General features: G+C 59.6%; 6 protein-coding genes across 6 annotated transcripts; 3 read left to right on the plus strand and 3 right to left on the minus strand.

Moving 5' to 3' along the window:
* Window positions 1–1,976: 1,976 nt before the first annotated feature.
* BKCO1_2200012 (uncharacterized protein) lies at window positions 1,977–2,294 on the plus strand (the record flags this gene model as incomplete). Its single annotated transcript, XM_020272783.1, has 1 exon — window positions 1,977–2,294. The coding sequence occupies one exon, from the start codon at window positions 1,977–1,979 to the stop codon at window positions 2,292–2,294; it is 318 nt and encodes a 105-aa protein (XP_020130798.1).
* Window positions 2,295–4,112: 1,818 nt separating this feature from the next.
* On the minus strand, window positions 4,113–6,013 carry BKCO1_2200013 (tetracycline-efflux transporter protein; the record flags this gene model as incomplete). Its single annotated transcript, XM_020272794.1, has 2 exons — window positions 4,113–5,702; window positions 5,756–6,013. 2 exons carry the CDS (start codon window positions 6,011–6,013, stop codon window positions 4,113–4,115), a joined length of 1,848 nt encoding a protein of 615 aa, XP_020130799.1.
* A 1,175-nt stretch (window positions 6,014–7,188) lies between these two features.
* Window positions 7,189–8,613, minus strand: BKCO1_2200014 (ferrochelatase; the record flags this gene model as incomplete). The annotated part of the gene is made up of 3 exons (XM_020272805.1): window positions 7,189–7,643; window positions 7,703–8,288; window positions 8,356–8,613. The coding sequence occupies 3 exons, from the start codon at window positions 8,611–8,613 to the stop codon at window positions 7,189–7,191; spliced, it is 1,299 nt and encodes a 432-aa protein (XP_020130800.1).
* Window positions 8,614–9,048: 435 nt separating this feature from the next.
* Window positions 9,049–10,918, plus strand: BKCO1_2200015 (glycoside hydrolase family 13 protein; the record flags this gene model as incomplete). The annotated part of the gene is made up of 3 exons (XM_020272810.1): window positions 9,049–9,136; window positions 9,193–9,585; window positions 9,705–10,918. 3 exons carry the CDS (start codon window positions 9,049–9,051, stop codon window positions 10,916–10,918), a joined length of 1,695 nt encoding a protein of 564 aa, XP_020130801.1.
* Window positions 10,919–11,225: 307 nt separating this feature from the next.
* BKCO1_2200016 (dolichyl-phosphate beta-glucosyltransferase) lies at window positions 11,226–12,683 on the minus strand (the record flags this gene model as incomplete). The annotated part of the gene is made up of 3 exons (XM_020272811.1): window positions 11,226–11,570; window positions 11,643–12,467; window positions 12,540–12,683. 3 exons carry the CDS (start codon window positions 12,681–12,683, stop codon window positions 11,226–11,228), a joined length of 1,314 nt encoding a protein of 437 aa, XP_020130802.1.
* A 3,125-nt stretch (window positions 12,684–15,808) lies between these two features.
* BKCO1_2200017 (mosc domain-containing protein) lies at window positions 15,809–17,788 on the plus strand (the record flags this gene model as incomplete). The annotated part of the gene is made up of 1 exon (XM_020272812.1): window positions 15,809–17,788. One exon carries the CDS (start codon window positions 15,809–15,811, stop codon window positions 17,786–17,788), a length of 1,980 nt encoding a protein of 659 aa, XP_020130803.1.
* Window positions 17,789–18,716: the final 928 nt, after the last annotated feature.

An 18,716-nucleotide genomic window follows, 5' to 3' on the forward strand; every position in this document is an offset into this window, starting at 1 on the left:
TCAGGCTCGACCGCAGAAGGACCGAGATCCGTCGACTACACGTCTCCCCCATTCACATACCGAGAAGTCCGGATTCGCATAGCATGAGGCTCAAGGACGTACCTGCATATGGTCGAGACTTCTGCATGTGCCTTCCGTGTCTGTGATGAGTTCTGGATCGGTTAACCCCGGATGATCTGTTGACCGCGAAGTGAAAGCTCCGCACTTACTCCCTCAGCCTCAACTCGAACACTGGAACGTCCCTTAGCTAGTATAGGCCGACTCTCTTACTGGCAGTTGGCTGATTCGCTCATTCAAGGACGGTGTTGGCTGACTAGCGCTCGGCGGTAAACTATGCGCTGGTCGCTACCATGGATTTTCGATAGACGACGAGGCACGCACCGACGTCATCACGTGCGTGCCCCCTCAGCCTCCCATTCCTTTCTCAGCCGCCAGGAAACGAGCACCACTGAGAAGCCACCACCGAGAGGCTGGAAGAAGATGCCCGTGTCACAGCGTTCGACGGAGTGACCACCTCGTCACCGACTGCCCGGAAGGCAACGCGATGGTCGAACATCTTGGACAAGGTGAGATAAATTCCAATCTCATCGCATACGTAGTAGAGCTTGGTAAGCCAGATGATCAACGGTCCATTTTTACCCCTCACACGTCACCTAAAGGCGTTCGCTCAAGAATGGACTCCAGACGATCAAGTGTGGCTCACGCCACGTACCCACGACAGCGACGGCCTAGTCTCCGGGTGTATACTCGGCGCTTTGCATGGCCGGGTACTGTCGCCTCCATGTTATTCGCTCGAGCGGGGCAACTGCTTGCTGAAACGACCGCATGCGCAAGGCAGTTGGACCGAAACGAATGCCGCCAGCCTCCGCCGAGGAAAGGGGGCAACGGAGCGTGGGCATGCCGTCTTTATGTATTGCCACGTCGCTGAGACGAAAGGACTACGAAACACCGTTCGAGAGCGAGGAAGTGTCATCTACCAGCTCTGGGACGGTCATTCGAAGAGCACACCACCACCGCGCGACGCTGATGACGCCGGCGACACTTCCAGGCTATATGTGTTACACCGAGCACGGCACCACACGTCTGCATCTACCGGTCACACCACCATCAGGAAGGCCGTTTGCAAGCATGCCGCAGTATTCGCGTCGGAAATGAACGAATCAGGGACGGCTTTGCATGGATGCTGTCCAATCACGACGCGACTGTTAAAGCAGCGGTTTGCCGGGATCCCAAACGATCCCTGACAGAACACGGACGACAACACCGCAGCACTCGCTCGCGCAGATTGGTTTGCGCAAGCCCAGGCCTTCCAGCAGGGAGGCGGGTGTCACATTAGACTCGGATCAGCAGCTGGTCAGCCAATCACCACGCGCCCGCCTTCCTCTTGTGGCCTCCCGGCAGGGGGCTCCGGGCGGCCCCAGACGGCTGGAAAGCGGGGACGCGCGACCACAAATGCGGGGAAAGCCAGGCAGTGCTCCCTTTGGCCACTCATAGCAGTCCCTCGTGACAAGACCGGACAGGATATGCGTGTTGTGTGGTTCACGCCACTGCCACACTACCGTAACTAGACCGACTGGGTTGCTGGTTGGCTCCTCGGGCGATTCAGCTATGCTCCCATCCAATGTGGAGTCGCAGAAGTTAGGGTACGTACCTGCGACGGTAAGCTCGGGGCTGGCTGCTTTAGCCATCCTTATAAGAAGGAGAGAAGGGAGGGGAAGACCCAAGTGACACCTACCATATCCCCCCTCTTGCTGCCTTTGTCCTCTCTCCGCACTCTTCATCCTGTCTGCAAGAACAGGCATCCTCACCAGCCTTACCTGTGTTACACTACCCTCCAAGTACTTAGTACTTCCCACTTGAGTGGTTCACTTCACCCTCTTGTTCCTCTTAAGCCTGATCCGACCGTTCCACGGCAGCAGGCTCTCGTCGTCCTCACGACACTCTCCACTCAACACACAACAACAACACCATCCACCATGCGTTTCGCACTTCAGGCCTCTTCGGAGATGATGGCCCTTGGCCTCAACGCCACTGCCTTTGGTGTCGCCACCTACCTCCCGTGCCGCTACTTTGGCCCCATGATGTTCCCACGCCGGGCGGCAAGGGCTCAGGCTCGAGCTGAGCAGCGTGCTCTTCACACCAACGCTGCCTCGGTCGGTGCTGGTACCGCTGCTGTTGCCGGTGCTGCTGCCGGCAGCCAGATTGGTCGTGGCCAGCATGGCTGGATCGGAAGTGCCAGGGCCCTGTTCAGGCTCGGCACCAGGGGCCGTGGTGGCGGCAGCTGGAGGAGCTAAATGCACGTCGAGACTGCCTGCATCCTTGAGGTATGCTTCTGCCCTTCTCTTTCGTGTTACTTGACCCCGCTCATCCATGCCGCTTTATCGGACCTTCAAAGTGACAAGATGCTGACGTGGACATGATAGGAGACGGCGACGACGACGAGGAAGCTCGATGAGTTTGACGATATAACGAGACGAACAACGAGACGGAGAGACGGATGATCTGGTACTTTCGCCAGACTGTTGTGCCTCTCGCAGTCGTGGACCCAGGGAGGAATAAGCAGGATCAAGCCACCTGTGGGCCCCATCTTACTTCTTTCGCGACAACAGCCACTTTCCCGACACCCACTCCTTTTGCCACACTTATGAATCCTGTTGTCGGCGTTTGACGTAACCCGTTTTTCGTCATTGGCCTTGATTTTCTTTCTGTATTTGAGCGGCGTTTGTGTAGCAGCATCGACAGCATCGTCCGATGGAATTTCATATCATATCCACTGCATAACTTCTTTCGCGTGCCTCTATCATACTTAGAGTAGATGAGCGTGTTTCCGTGTACACGGATAGAGAAGGCTTTGGCACAGATTAACAGTATTCGCTCATTTCGTTTCACCAACTTACCTAGTGTAACTGAACACAATACCAAACACTCCAACCAAGCCGTGTGACAGTGTTGCCGTGTCGCTCAAGGGCGACGGTACATCCTCCCTTTATGAGCACGCTCTTTTTCGCCCGCGTCTCCGATTCTTCCCGAGGTAACAGTGAGAAAGGGTACCCTCGTTCCCCAGGTCCGCAGCTCCGGTCGCACGGTAACAAGCCCCCAATCGGTTTGGCCCCTCCCCCACACTCAACAAAAGACCACGCCGGATGAAAATGACCCATAGCAGTCCTTTGCGTGAGCAGCTGAAGCAAATATCCCGACGTAGATAATTCAAACAACCTTCCCTCATCGATAGTCGAAGCAGAAACCCGGATGCAGACTTGAGATTGAAACTGTGCATACAAACGCATCTGTACGGACGTATGTGCTTGGGATTTTTACTCCCACGTGAGGTAGATCCAGTGGATCAGTTTCTTTCATAGCCTATCCACTGTGCTGCTTTGCTTTTTGCCCGTGATCCCCGACACAGAAACGAGTAGACGAGTCGCACGAGTGGTTGGAAAGAAGAAGAGAGGAGAGAAAAAAAAAGGCGCATAACCTGTGTACCGCGAAACCCCCACCGTCCCTTAAACCAACTAACCCCCGCCCTCCCCCATCCATCTCCGAACCATTCAGAAAAAAAAAAGAAAAAAAGACTGCCTGTCCACTGAACCAACCAAAAACCGAGCCGAGGAGTCACATCGAACTGGTCACCTAAAAAAAAAAAGAAGACCCGCGGCGATCCATCCCGGCCAGGCAGCACAAAAAGAACCGGTCAGAACCAAGGTAAGCCGACCACACACTCACACACACACCCCCCCACCCCCCCGCCTCGACCAAAGAAATAATAGAAAAGACTGCGCAAAAGAACTCAAATGTCAACGTTTCCATACACCATCGCCTTACCCTGTGCGCACGCAGCAGTTCGCCATCACAAATCTACCATTGAACGAAAAAAACAAAACATCCCTCCTCTTTTCTTTTTTTCGTCTTCCTAGCATAACGATGACAACAGTCTATGCAACCAAGCCTAGCCAACAAAAAAAGGAGCAAAAAAAATATTGTGCCCTACGGAGCGAGACAACTGTACAACATCCCCCCCCCCCCCCCCCTTTCCATGTACACGAGATAAAAAGACCCGCCCCCTTCTCACCAACAAACCCCCCCGCGTAAACCCCCCGGCGTAAACCCCCCGCTCAAACCGCATCCCCATCCTCACCGCCGCCGCCACCACCGCCCACAACGCTATCACGACGACCAACACCAACCCCCGCCGCCACCTCCTCCGCCGACTTCTCCTCCAACCCGACGCCCGGGCGCACAAACCACGCCGCCACAAACGCGACCCCAAACACGCCCGCCAGACACACAAAGACCAGCTGCGTGAAGCGCCCGACCGTGGCCGCGTAGATGGCGTTGAAGGCCGTGGGCGCCACGACGCGGGCGAGGGCGTGCAGCAGGCCCATGGCGCCGAGCAGCTGGCCGGTGCGGTCGGCGGGCACGTGCTTGGTGAGGGAGCTCTGCAGCGTGGGCGAGCCCATGCCGCCGGCGGCGGCGAGCGCGCCGGCGGCCATGAAGGGCGCGCCCGAGGTCGCGAGCGCGTAGCCGAGGTAGCCGAGCGTGTCGAGCGCGATGGCGAGGCGGATGAGGGCGAGGTCGAAGGGCTCGGCGCCGAGGGGGGTGGGGGTGGTGGTGGTGGGTTGGTTTGGTTTTGCGGGGGTGGCGGTGTTGCTGCGCGTGTTGCTGCGGCGGCGGGAGCCCTTGTAGAGGCGGGTGATGATGGGGAGGAGGACGAGCAGGCAGAAGACGCGGCTGCCGCTGACGAGCGAGACGAGCCGGCTGGTTTCGACCGTCGTCCAGCCGAACTGGTAGTTGGTGTAGATGATGACGACCGTCATGGCGCCCATGTGGACGCCGAAGACGGTCGTGTCGACGCCGGCCAGCATCAGCAGGTTGCGGCGCACCGCCGGGCTGCTGCCCTCGCCCGTGGGGTACAGGATCTTGAGCGGCTCGAGGAGGTTGAGGTGCCGGATGCGGTTGATCCAGTCGGCCGAGGGCGCGCGGGCGGCGCGCTCGAGCGCGTGCTTCTCCCGCGCCGCCAGCTGGCGGTCCTTGGTGAGGGACTCGGGGATCACCAGGCCGGCGAACAGGATGAAGACGACGTGCACTCCGGCGGCGATGTAGAAGATGGACACGATCGAGCCGAGGGCCTCGATGATGTAGGCCGACAGGATGGGGCCGAGGGCGATGCCGGTGAAGAGCGCGGCGTGGAAGTATCCAAAGACGACGTTGCGCCTGTCGATGGGGATGCAGTCGGTGGCATACGAATTGGCGATGGCCATGGCGGCAATGAAGGACCCAAACAACCCCTCGACGCCGTAAGCCACGAGGATCCAGCCCACCGAGATGGTATCAGGGTAGGACGCTGCGCACAAGACAATCACCTCACCAATCAGCATTCCGATACTTGTAATGATGATGATACGCAGACGGCCATATCGGTCCGAGAGCGCTCCCAGCTTCGGGGAAGTGATGGCACAGAGGATGCCGCCGAGCAGGTTACCCATCAGGGTGAATTCCGCAACATATGACGAAACCTCGGCGCTGCGGCACTCCGGGTTCTCGCCGCCAAAGACGACCGGGAGAAAGGTAAAGTCCGGGTCCTGCAAGGCCTTGTCGGAGAAGTACTCCCGGCAGAGCAGCGTAATGATGAGGTTCATCTTGGGTACGAGAATGCCAGCATTCGCGATTGCCGTCAAGAAGAACATGGGCAGCATCCAGTAGATCTGACAAGCGTTAGTACTCGTTCCGGAACAGCTGGCACGCGCAAGCTACTGACCGATGGCCGCTTATACCATGGAAGAGCAGAGAAGTCGTCGTACGCGGAGAGACTGCTGGTTGCGCTGCTCCTCCTACCGCCATCGCCGTCGTCACCGAGCAGAGGAGTCTCCTCCACGCTTCGATACCGGAGACCGGAGTCCACCCCTCCCACCTCGACCAGCATCCGGTCTTCTCCAGCATGCTCCCTGTCCACTTTCCTTATCGGACCAGCCTGTACAGCCCCGTTGTCGGGCGCATAGACGGCGTTGTTCTCCATGAGCGCAGGACGTTGGTCGTGCCTTGGATGTTCGAACGAGGGTTGCAAAAGCTGCCGCGCGGAAGCTCCTTGAGGGCTGCGCAGGGGGAGGGCAGCAAGGCGGCAGCTGAGCTGGGGAGTGACGGAGAACACAGGTGGCGCGTCGGATGTGGGCGGGCGTCTCAAATAAGCGCAGCCATGTCTCTGTTTCGGCTATCTGGTATGGGAGCGGCAGGGCCAGACGCGCAAAGATTGGCGGACTGGGGGAAAAGTGGTGCAGTGGTGCTCGAATGGTGCGCGATGGGTCCGGGTGGAGCTGGGTTTTGGTCCGCACTGAGAAGCTCAAACTCTCACGAGTGGGCGCGGCGCTAGGGGGGGACGAATGAGTGCTGACGCGGTAGCGGGTCGGGAAGTATGGGGAGCGGGAAGGGCTGTATCATGATTCCCAGTCCGCACGGCGGCGATGTATGACGCCGAGGCGATTGCTGGATTGATAATGCGACTGGAGTCGGCAGGCTGTTCTCCGACGGGCTGGCGCGTGAGTTGGCATTGACCCCCGAGTCGTGACGTCGATGCCTTCCGCGGCCTAGCCCCAAACGCTACATGCTGTTGGTCGGCGCTGACAGCTGCTCCGCCCACGACGCCCACAACGCCCGCTCCACCCCAGCTTCGTGCCAGCAAAGCGGCCCCGCTGCACCGCAAATCTACATTCCAAAAAGTCTCGACTGCCGAAGACCGTTGCTCGTTCAACCGAGATGCGAGTCTGTCAAAAAATCGCCATGATCTTCTTCTGTTGGGAGTGCAGTGCGATCCGACCGTGCTCCGGACTGGCATTCGGCTCCACCCGTTGGCAATAGCTTCCATCTTCTGGTTGGGTGCTCTGATTCGCTGGTGCACCGCCTACAGCCAACGCGATGCCACATGCCGCGGCGTGGACGCCGTTGGCTTGCCCATCATTGTCTGGCTTCGGACGCTGCGGACCCAAGTCTCTGACAAGGCTCGTACTGTGTACGCCTGTGGAGTCTGACGCTCCTGCACGCCTATTTTGAGTAGCTGAACCCCTTCGAGTGTTATTGTTACAAAGAACGCCATGCCAGGTTCGACGCCCTAGGTATTGTCCCGGCCCCGACCACACAATCCCACCTATTTTGCCATGATATCAGAACAAAACTGAACGTGAACGCGCGTACATGCGTCTATAACCTCTCCTGCATGCTCGCAAAGAAGCGCTTGCTCTCGGCGCAGCGCTCGCTGGTACAGTCAGGGCATCTCAGCCCCATCTGCTGACTGCACGCCTGGCCGCTTTCCAGGTGCGTCTTGGCAAGGTCTGCCAGAGCCTTGATGAACACCGGCGAGCCGTTTAAGCTCTCCGCCCTCTTGACATTACCGCCCTCCTCGGTTGCGTCGTGGATGATTTCCTTGTCCAACTCGAAAAGCGTCTCGATATGGTCCGAGGTGAATGCAATTGGCACCAGCAGCATATCCTTCTGTCCCTTCTTGATGTAGTTCGAGACAGTGTCTGACGTCTGGGCGCCCAGCCATGCTGACGGTCCGACCTGAGACTGCCATACGAGACGATAAGAGTTCTTCATTCCAAGTCGCTGCATGACGGCATACACGGTTGCAGCGACTTCGGCGGGGTATGGGTCGCCTGTGGATTTGAACATTAGCAACGTGCGCAGTCTCCTCAGTGCTGTGGCAGCAACTCACCCCTGTTGACGACGCTCATCGGCAAGCTGTGCGCCGAGAAGAGGATGATGACCTGGTCCCTGATCTCCTCTGGGAACTCCTTCAATCCGGCTTCAATGTTCTGAGCGAATGCCTCCACAAGGCCCGGGTGCACCGGCCAGCGATCAATGACACTCCATGTGATCGAACCAGCAGGCTCGTTCCCGCTCTCGCCAGCTCTCTTGCCTTCCAGTCTACTCCGCCACTTCCATAGCTCGTTCAGCGACGAACCAGTGGTGCTGCACGAGTACTGCGGGTACTGGGTAAAAGCAACAGCACGGCCACCCCGGCCCTTTCCGAACCCGTCTTCAAACAGCCGGTTGTACATCTCCTCGGTCAAGGGATCGGCGTAGCGAAAGGCGACGTATGGTTTATGCGGAGCAGTGGCCGGGGATGTCTTGTCCAGGATCTTGCACATCTCCGCGGCCTGGTACTCGGACCACTTGCGAATGGGAGAGCCTCCGCCAATCTCAGCGTACTGCTTCTGGATCTTGGGGGTGCGGCGCTTCGAAATGAAGGGTCCGAGGTAGTTTTGCAGGCGGCCGAGGGGGATGAGGTCACCGTCGGACTGGATGAAGGCATGTCGTCAGTAGAGCTCAATTGGCGCGCCCACCGGCTGCATACGGAAAACATACGAATAATCTGCTAAGGAAGTCTCCAACTTCGTCGGTAGTGGAGGGGCCGCCCATGTTCATGAAGACCATGGCCGTGGGGCCCTTGGAGCTCGTTGCATCCTGAGTGACGGGCGGCACGGTCGCGAGGTTCCTCTGTGACGCTGCGACATCCTGCTGGGGTCGCTGCCAGAGCGAAGAGGTCGGCGTGGCGGTGAACTTGGAGATGTGGGCGGGCGACGCGCGCTTCGAGAGGCGTGCGACGGGGGCGCGGAGCGACATGGTAGGCAGTGATGGGGACAGTCAAGGCGTGAAAAAGCGATTGCTACCTCTGCATGATCTGGACAGGTGGCGGTCGGTGGTGGGCGAGGTGTGTTGGCTGATCAAGAGAGGTGGTCTCGTCTCGAGCTGAGCTGATGGGAGCTCCCGTCGGCCTTCTCGATCGTCATGACGGCTGCTGGCGGGCCGCTAATCGGCGCCACTCAGCGTCGCCGCATTACATTGTGAGGGCTGCTCTGCGAGCTCTTGGCAGCACGTGTTCGCGCGGACGGCCGACTGGGCTTAGACGGGCGCCCGCCCACCCTCGTGTCCAAATACGGCTCGTTGCCAAAGACAGTCGGCGCGTGGATTGTTTGACGTCGCGGAATATATAAACCTCAAAAGCTCGCTCGGCGTCGCACAAGGGACGTCCGGAGATCGACAAACGCCGGAGATCTCATGTCTTGGCTACGCAACCGCTTCTCCAAGGCTCATCGCAGCCGCAAGGAGTCGTCGTCGTCGTCGTCGCATCAGATCCAGCTCAGGGGTAACGTCCCAGCAGACCCTTTGCTTGCGCCGCCGCTGATGCTCGAGGGCGAAAAGGGCCGGAGAAGCAGGAGCCCGGTAGCCCGACGCCCGCCAACGAGACGTTATTCCAGGGCTTCGAGTGGCACACGCCAGGCGGCCACTGGACCCGCCTATCTGCAACGCTGCAGACTTATGCCGATCTGGGCATAACCTCAATATGGCTGCCGCCCGGCTGCAAAGCAAACCAGCCCGACGGTAACGGCTACGATTGTTACGACCTCTGGGACCTCGGCGAGTTCGACCAGAAGGGCGCCAGGTCCACGAAATGGGGTTCGCGCGAGGAGCTGCGCCATCTCATGGACAAGGCCAAGGACCTGGGCATCGGCGTCATCTGGGATGCCGTTCTCAGCCACAAAACGGCCGGCGACAGCACCGAGGAGTGCTGGGCGGTTGAGGTTGACCCCGAAGGTATGTCGGTTTTTTTTCTTTTCTTTTTTCGTCTCTCTTTCCCTGGCCATGAGCGGCCAAGTCATGCATTTCTGTTGTCTATTTCGTATCGCGTTCATCGCGACTGACACTTCTTCCAGACCGAAGAATCGAGACGACCAAGCCCAAAAAAATCGAGCCATGGATCCACTACTCATTCCCGGGACGAGGCGACAAGTACAGCAGCATGAAATGGCACTGGCAGCAGTTCAACGGCACCGACTGGGACCAGCGGGCGGAGCGGCACGCAATCTTCAAGATCATCGACCCGCCTGACGCCAAAGGCAAGCGCCCGCCGAAGGGGCATCGCAAGGACTGGGCGCCCGACGTCGACGACGAGCTGGGCAACTACGACTACCTGATGTTCACCAACATCGACTACTCCAACGCCGAGGCGCGGCGCGACGTGCTGGACTGGGGCGCGTGGATGGTGTCGCCCGAGGTCGGCGTGGCCGGCTTCCGCCTCGACGCCTTCAAGCACGTGTCCTGGCACTTCGCGCGCGACTGGACCGCGCACGTCAAGGCCGCCGCCACGGACAAGGACGTCTTCGTCGTCGGCGAGTACTGGTCGGGCAACGTGCAGACGCTGATCAAATGGGTCGACCGCGTCGGGCCCGGCGCCCACGCCTACGACGCGCCGCTGCTCAACAACCTCTCGGCGCTCTCCCTCGCGGCCAGCAGGCGGCCCTCGTCGCTCACCCCGCCGCCCGTCATCGACATGCGCCACCAGCTGTTCCGCGACGCGCTCGTCAGCGCGCGCCCGCGCAACGCCGTCACCATGGTCACGTCGCACGACACGTGGCAGGGCCAGATGCTGGAGACGCCCGTCGCGCCGTGGTTCAAGCCGCTCGCCTACGCCCTCGTCCTGCTGCGCCGCGACGGCCTGCCCTGCGTCTTCTACGGCGACCTGCACGGCGTGCGCGGGCCCTTCGCCGCCCCGCCCTCGTGCGCCGGGAAGCTGCCGCTCCTGATGCTGCTGCGCCGCTGCGCCGCGTATGGCGTGCAGACGGACTACTTCGACGCGAGGACCAGCGCCGGCTGGGTGCGGCACGGGACGTGGGATCGGCCGGACGGCTGCGTCGTGGTCATGAGCGTGGCGGGGGCGGCGAAGAAGGGCATGTATGTGGGCAAGTGGGCGGCGGGGCAGACGTTTGTGGATGTGTTTGGGAAAGTCGAGGAGAAGGTGGTGTTGGATGAGAGGGGGTGCGGGACGTTTGGATGCGCCCCGAGGAGTGTGAGTGTGTGGGTGAGAGAAGGGAGTCTGCCGAAGGAGCTGTGGGAGGGAGCGGCCCGGCCAGAGAAATACAAGTTATAGAACTTTGGCGTACATGTGGAATCGGGGGAGATTGATTGGACCGTAAATACTAGCTAGATTCCTTGTAATCACGAAATGGTACTACCTTACGCATGAAGCCAGTCGTCCGGTCCGAGTCCAATCACATGTCAAGCACGCTGCTGGGAAACGAGTCAGCCGCATGAGATGGAGCCACAAAACGGTCGGCACCCTCATCATATGTATGTATACTGACGATTCCAAACTACCGAAATCAATGGCAGAATATACCAGTATATCGCAATCGAAAAGCCCTTCAGCAAATATTTACGAGAAGAAGAGACGTGCTTTACGCCCGAGAATAAACTCCGAATATCCAGCTGGCGCGTAGCACAGCGAGTCCCCAAGCCATGCCTAAGCTGTCCCAAACAACGTTTAGCTTACTACCTATGACTTCCTTCCAGCCGACGGCGACTTCAGCCATGGGGATGCTCGCACTCTCCGCGAGCATGAGCATTTCGACGTCGAAGATCCAGCCCTCGCTGTGCATGTACGGTATGATATAAGGCAGAGCAGCACGCGAAAATAGCTTGAAACCGCACTGTGTGTCCTTGATCCTGGACGTCGCGGGCGGCGTCATGACCCAAAGCAGCAGATGGAAAGAGTGCATGAGGAAATTGCGTAGTCTCGAGCGCTGTGTCCGCAGTAGTCAGCATGTGAGCAATTGGGCTTTTTTTTTTTTCTTTCTCGCGCGTCTTCTTCTTACCTTGACAACCGCCTCGCTTCCCACCAAGTGTGATCGGGAGCCGATGCCCACGCCCCGTCCCAGCGAATCCTCGATCTCCTGGCACCCGGCCACGAGCTTCTTGAGATCCGTAATTTCGCTCGCCCCGTCGGCGTCGGCGAACACGACGTACTGGCCCCGCACGTGGCGCATGCCGTGAGTGACTGCGCCTCCCTTGCCTCTGTTCTGCTCCAGCCTGATCACTCTGATGGAGCCGTGAGGGATATGCGTGGGGCCGGGCTTGGCCTTCCACGGGCCAGGCACGGGGGTCGGGTACTGCGAGAGCTGGTGGTCGCGGGCGAAGTTGAGCGCGTACTCCTCCGTGTGGTCCGAGGAGCCGTCCGACACTATGAGAATCTCCCAGCCGGAGCCGACGCGGCGCGCAGCGGGAGTCGAGGCCTCCGCCGCTGCCGCCGCCGCCGCCGTGGTAGCATCGCCACCGGCACCGTTCAGCGACATGGCCGTGACGGATGGCGAACGCGCCTCGACCTCGGCGCCGTGAGCGTCACCGTATTCGCGCTGCAAGAACTCGACAGCCTCTTCCAGCATGCCGCCCAGTCGCTGCTCCTCGTTGTACGCCGGGACCACGACCGACATGAAGACCTCAGGTTCGTCGATCTTGTGGGCCTCTTCGGCGGATGCGCCCTGGCGCTTGGCCAGCTTGTTGCGCGCGGCCCATTGGTCCAGCCAGCAGGGCAGCTGCTTGGGGTCGCTGATGGTGCCGTCCGGGAGGATGGTGCGGTATGTCTTCTCGGCGGGCAAGGGCAGGCGGGGCGTGGGGGCGACGATGAGAAGGAAGGTGTAAAACTGCGGCGGGCCAGGGGCGTGGTGTCAGTGGAATCGGCATGGAGAGATGGGGGAGATGGAATGCGCGCTTACAAGACCGGCGAAGCCCACGACGGTGGTGAAGATCAGGATCAGGATGAAGGAGATTGGGGCATGCTGGACATGCAGGAACAGGTCTTGGAACTCGTCGCCCAGCGAACTCAGCTCGGCGCTGAGAGACTCGAGGAGGGCAGTCATGGTGTGGACAGTACAGGGAGCACTGGGCGGGCGTGCTGAGGGCCCATTGATCGGCGGCGCGGGTTGTTCAGGGAAAGCAAAGCGAGCGGACTAGGGAATTGGGACCCAAACTCGAGCGGCAACAGGACCAGAAGTGCAGGCCGTCTCGCTGGACAGCGCGAAGCTAGAGGACGCAGTCGTGGGCGTGTCAATAGTCAATTGCGCGTCTAGTGACGACGTTGCATTCACAGGCCGGTGGTCCCTGCATGATGGACGCGCCCCGGCCCTGACTCGCTCCAACTGCCCGCTGCCGCAGAGCCTCGCAAGCCTCGTTCTCCGCACTCCCCACGCCTCAACACCATCGTCTGTCGGTCCGACTGTGTCGTAACTCTATCGCCGACCGCGCGTACTGCCCGTGTCCAGCACCAGAAGTGCACCGCCACGCTGACGGAGCCGACACGCCTCGACACGCCTCGACACGCGACCGGCGCTCCAAAACCACGGGACCTCGCTCTGCAATCACGGTCGACACTTGACATTCTCTGCCGTCGTCACATGCTGTCTCTCTCAAACTCATTCTTCCCCCCTTCAAGATGGAATCACCGCTGCTACTGAAAGCTGCGGCAGCGGAGCCAACTCCCCGTGCGACAAGATGCCATGGCAAAACACTTCCTTGTGCGCTCCACTGCCACTTTGATTTTCCCTGCAGAAGAATGGTGGCTTTGATCGTCTGTGATAGAGACGGATTTGGTGTTTGCCTCGCTGCGCGTTGGCCCGTCGCCGTTGGTGACACCACGTCTGTTTCTAATTCAGGAACCCCGAGTCGTCGCATCCGAGAAGTCATGGCTCACCTCCCACGGACACGGCCGGGGTACGACGTGCATATTGCCTCTGATTAGGGCTGTAGCTGCGTCTCGTATTCTCTGTCGCATCTCTTGCTGGCCGCTGGCTCGCTGACAGTTTCAGAAGGTCCAAGCTGAGTGTGGCTGTGGCCCTGCACATCACCGCTCTGGAGGCAAAATTTCGCCCCCCTTACCGGCCACCCACATGCGCGCAATCCTGCCGTTTTCAAGAATGTGCGGCAGGCAAGAAAAAGAAACATGATGCGGCCCGTTACCGCTACCCGCCATTTCCGCGGGCATGCCATGTAAGGTTGTGCGCGTGCTCGGTGGCGGAGTCAGCATCTGCCAGGGTCACCACATGTCTCCCGTCCAAGATGCATTCACCCCTCTGCTCGCCAGCATTGGGTCCTCAGCCCACATCCATGTCCGGCAGCCGCTGGTGCTGACGACCAAGTCCACCCCAGCCCGGTTGCCTGATGCCACTCCTGGCCTTTCATCAGTCGCCTTGGCGCTTCCCTCAGAAAGCTTGGAAAAGAAGGCAACCACGGGGACGCCGATCAAGCGGCACCGTGGCTTGCTCTCGAAACGGCCTGCCGGACCTGTGTCCGCTCGAATCGAGCTCACCGGTCGAAGACGGGGGAAGTACACATTGGCAGCACCAAATCCTCATCCAATCTGGAATGAGGCAGCGGACTGAAAGACGTCACAGCTGACAGGCCAACTGGACGGCACAGCTACCCGCCCCTCAGCTATCATCCAAGAACGCCCTTTTCTGTGCCTCCGACCTTTCCCATAACAGGCCGGGGTGCAGGATATGATGCACAGAAAGGTTGTTGCCTGCTGACTTTCGTCTGTGCGTCGATGCTCCGCATCGGCCGTGCAGCTACCGAGGTCCTACCACTCCTCGGTGGATCCAGATGTCAGCTTGATGGATCCGGCTCGAGCTGCACTTGGCCTTTCCCGGCTCCCTGCCTGCTGCAGACTACGGGAAAGGCCCGTTGCCTGAAAGTCGTGCGTGGGCCCTTTGTGCCCAATGCCTCGGATGCCTGTCTCGCACATACCGACCTGGGATGACGTGTGACCTCTCCAGTTGCCTTGTGAAGGGGGTAGGGCACGAGGATATTACATGTTGGCTCGATTAATCATGATGATAGTCATCGAGTATCGATACAGTCTCTTTGCTTCTTTGGGAGTGTGGTGAGAGGGGCTTGCGATTGGACCTTTGGCAGTAGCTTGGACAGCTGACCCAAGGCCTTTGACCACAGGATCACCGCGAGGAAGGTGGGTTGCTACATCTGCCGTCCAGGGGAATGAAGCATATCCATACGAAGAACACGGTGCCTGTAGTGCCTCGCAAGAGGGAGGGGGAGGAGCATTCGTGGAAGACTTGCAGCTTCTCCTCACTTCAAACGCCTCTCAAGAGTCCTTTACCAGGCCGTTCTCACGGGAAAGACAACAGCTTCCCATTGACCCGCAACTGAATAGACACTGGATGATGCTAACCAGCTCAGAAGCGCTCTTCCCGCCAATCCAGGCACATGCTTCTAGTAAGTGCTCGATCTGAGGCGACCTGGACAAGCACGCCGGACCTGTATGTTGTTGCCTGGAGTTTTCTTCTTCCTCCGGCGTGCTCCGGTGCTCTGTTCCCGGAAGCGACGGGCTGTGCCGCATTCACGGGCTGCTCGATCCGCAGTTCGCCGTACTCCACACGGCACGCGGGATTCGCTTACGGCGACGGCATCTGATTGGTGCGGGATAGACACCGGTTATCCCCGCGTTTGGGTTGAGATAAGCTTTGCCTCGACACCTGCAGCGTATGAGTCGAGTCTTGTTTGTAAACCATCGAGTCGAAACAATCACCGTTTCCATGAAGAGGATTGAATCTGATGTGTGGTCGATCTCTGTACTCACTCGGCCAATGAATGACCCGCGGTCACACACGCTGCCACAAGTACATCTCCCTCGGAACAAATGCCGTGAGCATTCGCTCCCCGTTGCAGCTCCACCTTCTGCCGTTGATATACCCGAATCTTTGCCACGCGGACATCGCCGCGGGGTTGTCATTATCCGCGTCTGCAGCGGACGATGTTAAAATCAAGAAGTGGGAACAAAAGGCGGGTGTCGAATCTGTAAACACGCCGTCTCTGATAACACATCTTTTTTGAAAATTGCTGAATTCGGCAAAGGCAGTCCCCGGCACGACCATTAATCCGGTACAATCACCATCCGCCACCAGAAAGATAAACAAAGAAAGAAAAAAAAAAAGGACACGAAGAAGACGAAGGAAAGGAACCCTCCTCAACCATGGGCTCCCTCACCGACATCATGAACACCGACGACTCCACCCCCCCGACAACCATCCCCAACGACAAGGAGGACGACAACAACAACAACAACAACAACAACAACAGCAACACCATGAACCCCCACCACCACCAACCCTCCTCACTCCCCTCCTCACCCCCCACCTGGCCCACCACCTCCACCACAACCCTCACCCAGATCCGCACCGGCAAGGTCCGCACCGTCCCGGGAACCTCCATCCCCTCTGCCATCGCCAAGCGGCCCCACCGGCGACCCACCCCCGTCCGCGTCTCGGCGCTCGGCCTCGCCGGCGACGAGCAGGCCTTCCACAAGCACGGCGGGCCCGACAAGGCCGTCCTGCAGTACTGCCCCGCGCACTACCGCGCCTGGCGCGCCGAGCTCGCCGGGAAGCTTCTGCGTGGGAATGGGAATGAGGATGAGGGTGAGGATGAGAGTGATGAACACGCGTCGGCGCTGGCGCTGTTCCGGCCTGGCGGGTTTGGCGAGAATTTCGTTGCGGAGGAGGGGGATGGGATGGATGAGGGGAGCGTTTGCGTGGGGGATGTGGTGGAGGTGGGTGGGGGATCGGAGGGAGGAGGGGGAGAGGGAAGGGAAGGAGGAGGAGGAAGGGGAGGAAATGGGGCGACGCAGACGCTGCTGCTGCAGGTCAGCCTCCCCCGCGCGCCGTGCTACAAGCTCAACCACCGGTTCCGGGTCGACGGCATGGCGCGGCTGGCGCAGGAGACGGGGCGCACCGGCTGGTATTACCGCGTGCTGCGCGAGGGCGAGGTGAGGGTCGGGGACCGGATGAGGCTGGTGGAGCGGCCGTGTCCGCGGTGGAGCGTGAGGCGGGTGCAGGAGATTCTGCATGCGGACAAGAAGAACGAGGGCGCGGTGAGGGAGCTGGCCGGGCTGGAGGAGCTGGGGGAGGAGTTCAGGGCGTTGTTCAGGAATCGGTTGAGGAAGGGGTTTGGGGACATGGGGGCCGAGAACGAGGAGGGGAGGCTGTGGGGGAGTGAGAAGGAGCGGCTGGAGGTGTGGAGGAGGTTCAGGGTCACGGCGAAGCGGAGGGAGACGGCGGCGGTGGCGTCGTTTGTGTTCGAGGCGCTGGAGCCCGCAGAGGGGGAGGAGCCGCCGCCGCCGCCGCCGCCGCCCCGGATGGTGAAGCCCGGGTCGCACGTCCGGATCAAGCTGCGGGAGCTCGTCCGCTCGTACTCGGTCGTGGGCGGGACCAGCGACTGCCTGGAGATCGGCGTCGCGCTCGACGACAGCAGCCGCGGCGGCTCGCGATACCTGCACGACCGCGTCTCCGTCGGCGACTGCCTCGAGCTCAGCGGCGTCAACGAGAGCTTCCCGCTCCACGCGCAGGCGCAGAAGCACGTCCTGATCGCCGGCGGCATCGGCATCACCGCCTTCATCCCCGCCGCCCGCACGCTGGCGTCGCAGTGCATCCCGTGGGAGCTCCACCTCTGCGTCCGCTCCGAAGACGACGTCCCGTTCCGCCGGTACCTGGAGCCGCTCGGAAAACACCTCGTCGTCTACAGCAAGGCCGACGACAACCGCTTGAACGTCAGGAAGCTCGTCGCTTCCCAGACGGCTGGCACGCATGTTTACTGCTGCGGGCCGGAGCGGATGATGGACGCCGTGACGGAGGCGGCCGAGAGCCTGAATTTCCCAAAGGAAAACGTACACTTCGAGGCCTTCACTGCGAATCTGACCGGCGACCCTTTTTCGGTGGGCTTGACCAAGAGCGGGAGGTGCTTGGATGTCCCGGCAAACGACACGTTGCTGGATGTGCTGCGGGAGTCCGGATTCGACGTGCCGTCGAGCTGCGAGGTGGGGAACTGTGCGACGTGTGTAGTGAAGCTGGTTAGCGGGAGGGTGGACCACAGGGGCACTGCGTTGCAGGAAGACGAAAAGCGCGGAAACATGCTCTCCTGCGTTTCGAGGGGAGTGGCAAAGATTGAAATCGAGCTGTAGTAGAGATGGGTTCTGGATCGATATTTCGGTTTAATCAAATAGACCTACTCAGTAGACTATCTTCACAACCTCATTTCTATTCTAGTCATGGCAGTTCCAGGGAAACTTGACGTGGCTTACAAAGGCAAATAATAAGACGTTGAGGACGTTGTTGGGAGGCTTTATAGACGGCAGAAGAGTGTTCGAACAACATATCAGAAGAATCCTCTGGTAGCTGGCATTGAAACGGTTTATTGAGCTGTAATTGAATCTAATCTATCTAACTTCCGATGTCTTGCGTTCTCGTCGATCTCATAGGCCCCCCAGCTGCACTAAATCACTGCATGTCTGACAGTGGCGAGAGTTACCAAAAGGCGGAGAAGATGGTGTGCTGTATCCCTCGGTTCTGTCTCTCTCACGAAGCCTCATGTTGCCTACACTTTCGGGTTCCTCTTCTGTCAGCGCAGAGAAGATCAATCTACTGCTCAGTTTCTGGATTATGGGCGCTTTTCTTCCAGAGCTACATGTCCGGATACCATCTCAAGTTGGGTGTCAAGCTGCAAAAGCCTTCGTGGAGAGCCAAAACTTTCTCAACCCCCTCCAGGGACGTCATGCAAGAGCTTCTCTCGCGTATGTCAGCGAGGCCTGCTACCGGAGAGTGCAAGCGCGCCGACAGACGGACGATTCCGGCACGTTGGTGTGGGTAAGCGACCCGTCCATCGATGGCCTTGTATCCAAAGGTGAATGTTGTGATGCCGAAGGAGTTGCTCAGTCTTCAACTTTGGCCCGAGGGCGTCAGATTCGGCCATGCATGATATGGCTAGAGAGGGCAGCCTTTGTATCCCATTAGACAGACCCACCAAACACTGATGAATCAACTCCTGGTCGTCAGTCAAACCAGGAGCCCGACCACGGCCTCGGGCGTGATATGCTATGAACTTCCCTCCGC

The sequence above is a fragment of the Diplodia corticola genome (genome assembly GCF_001883845.1).
Source record: "Diplodia corticola strain CBS 112549 chromosome Unknown scaffold22, whole genome shotgun sequence".
Lineage (NCBI taxonomy): Eukaryota > Fungi > Ascomycota > Dothideomycetes > Botryosphaeriales > Botryosphaeriaceae > Diplodia > Diplodia corticola.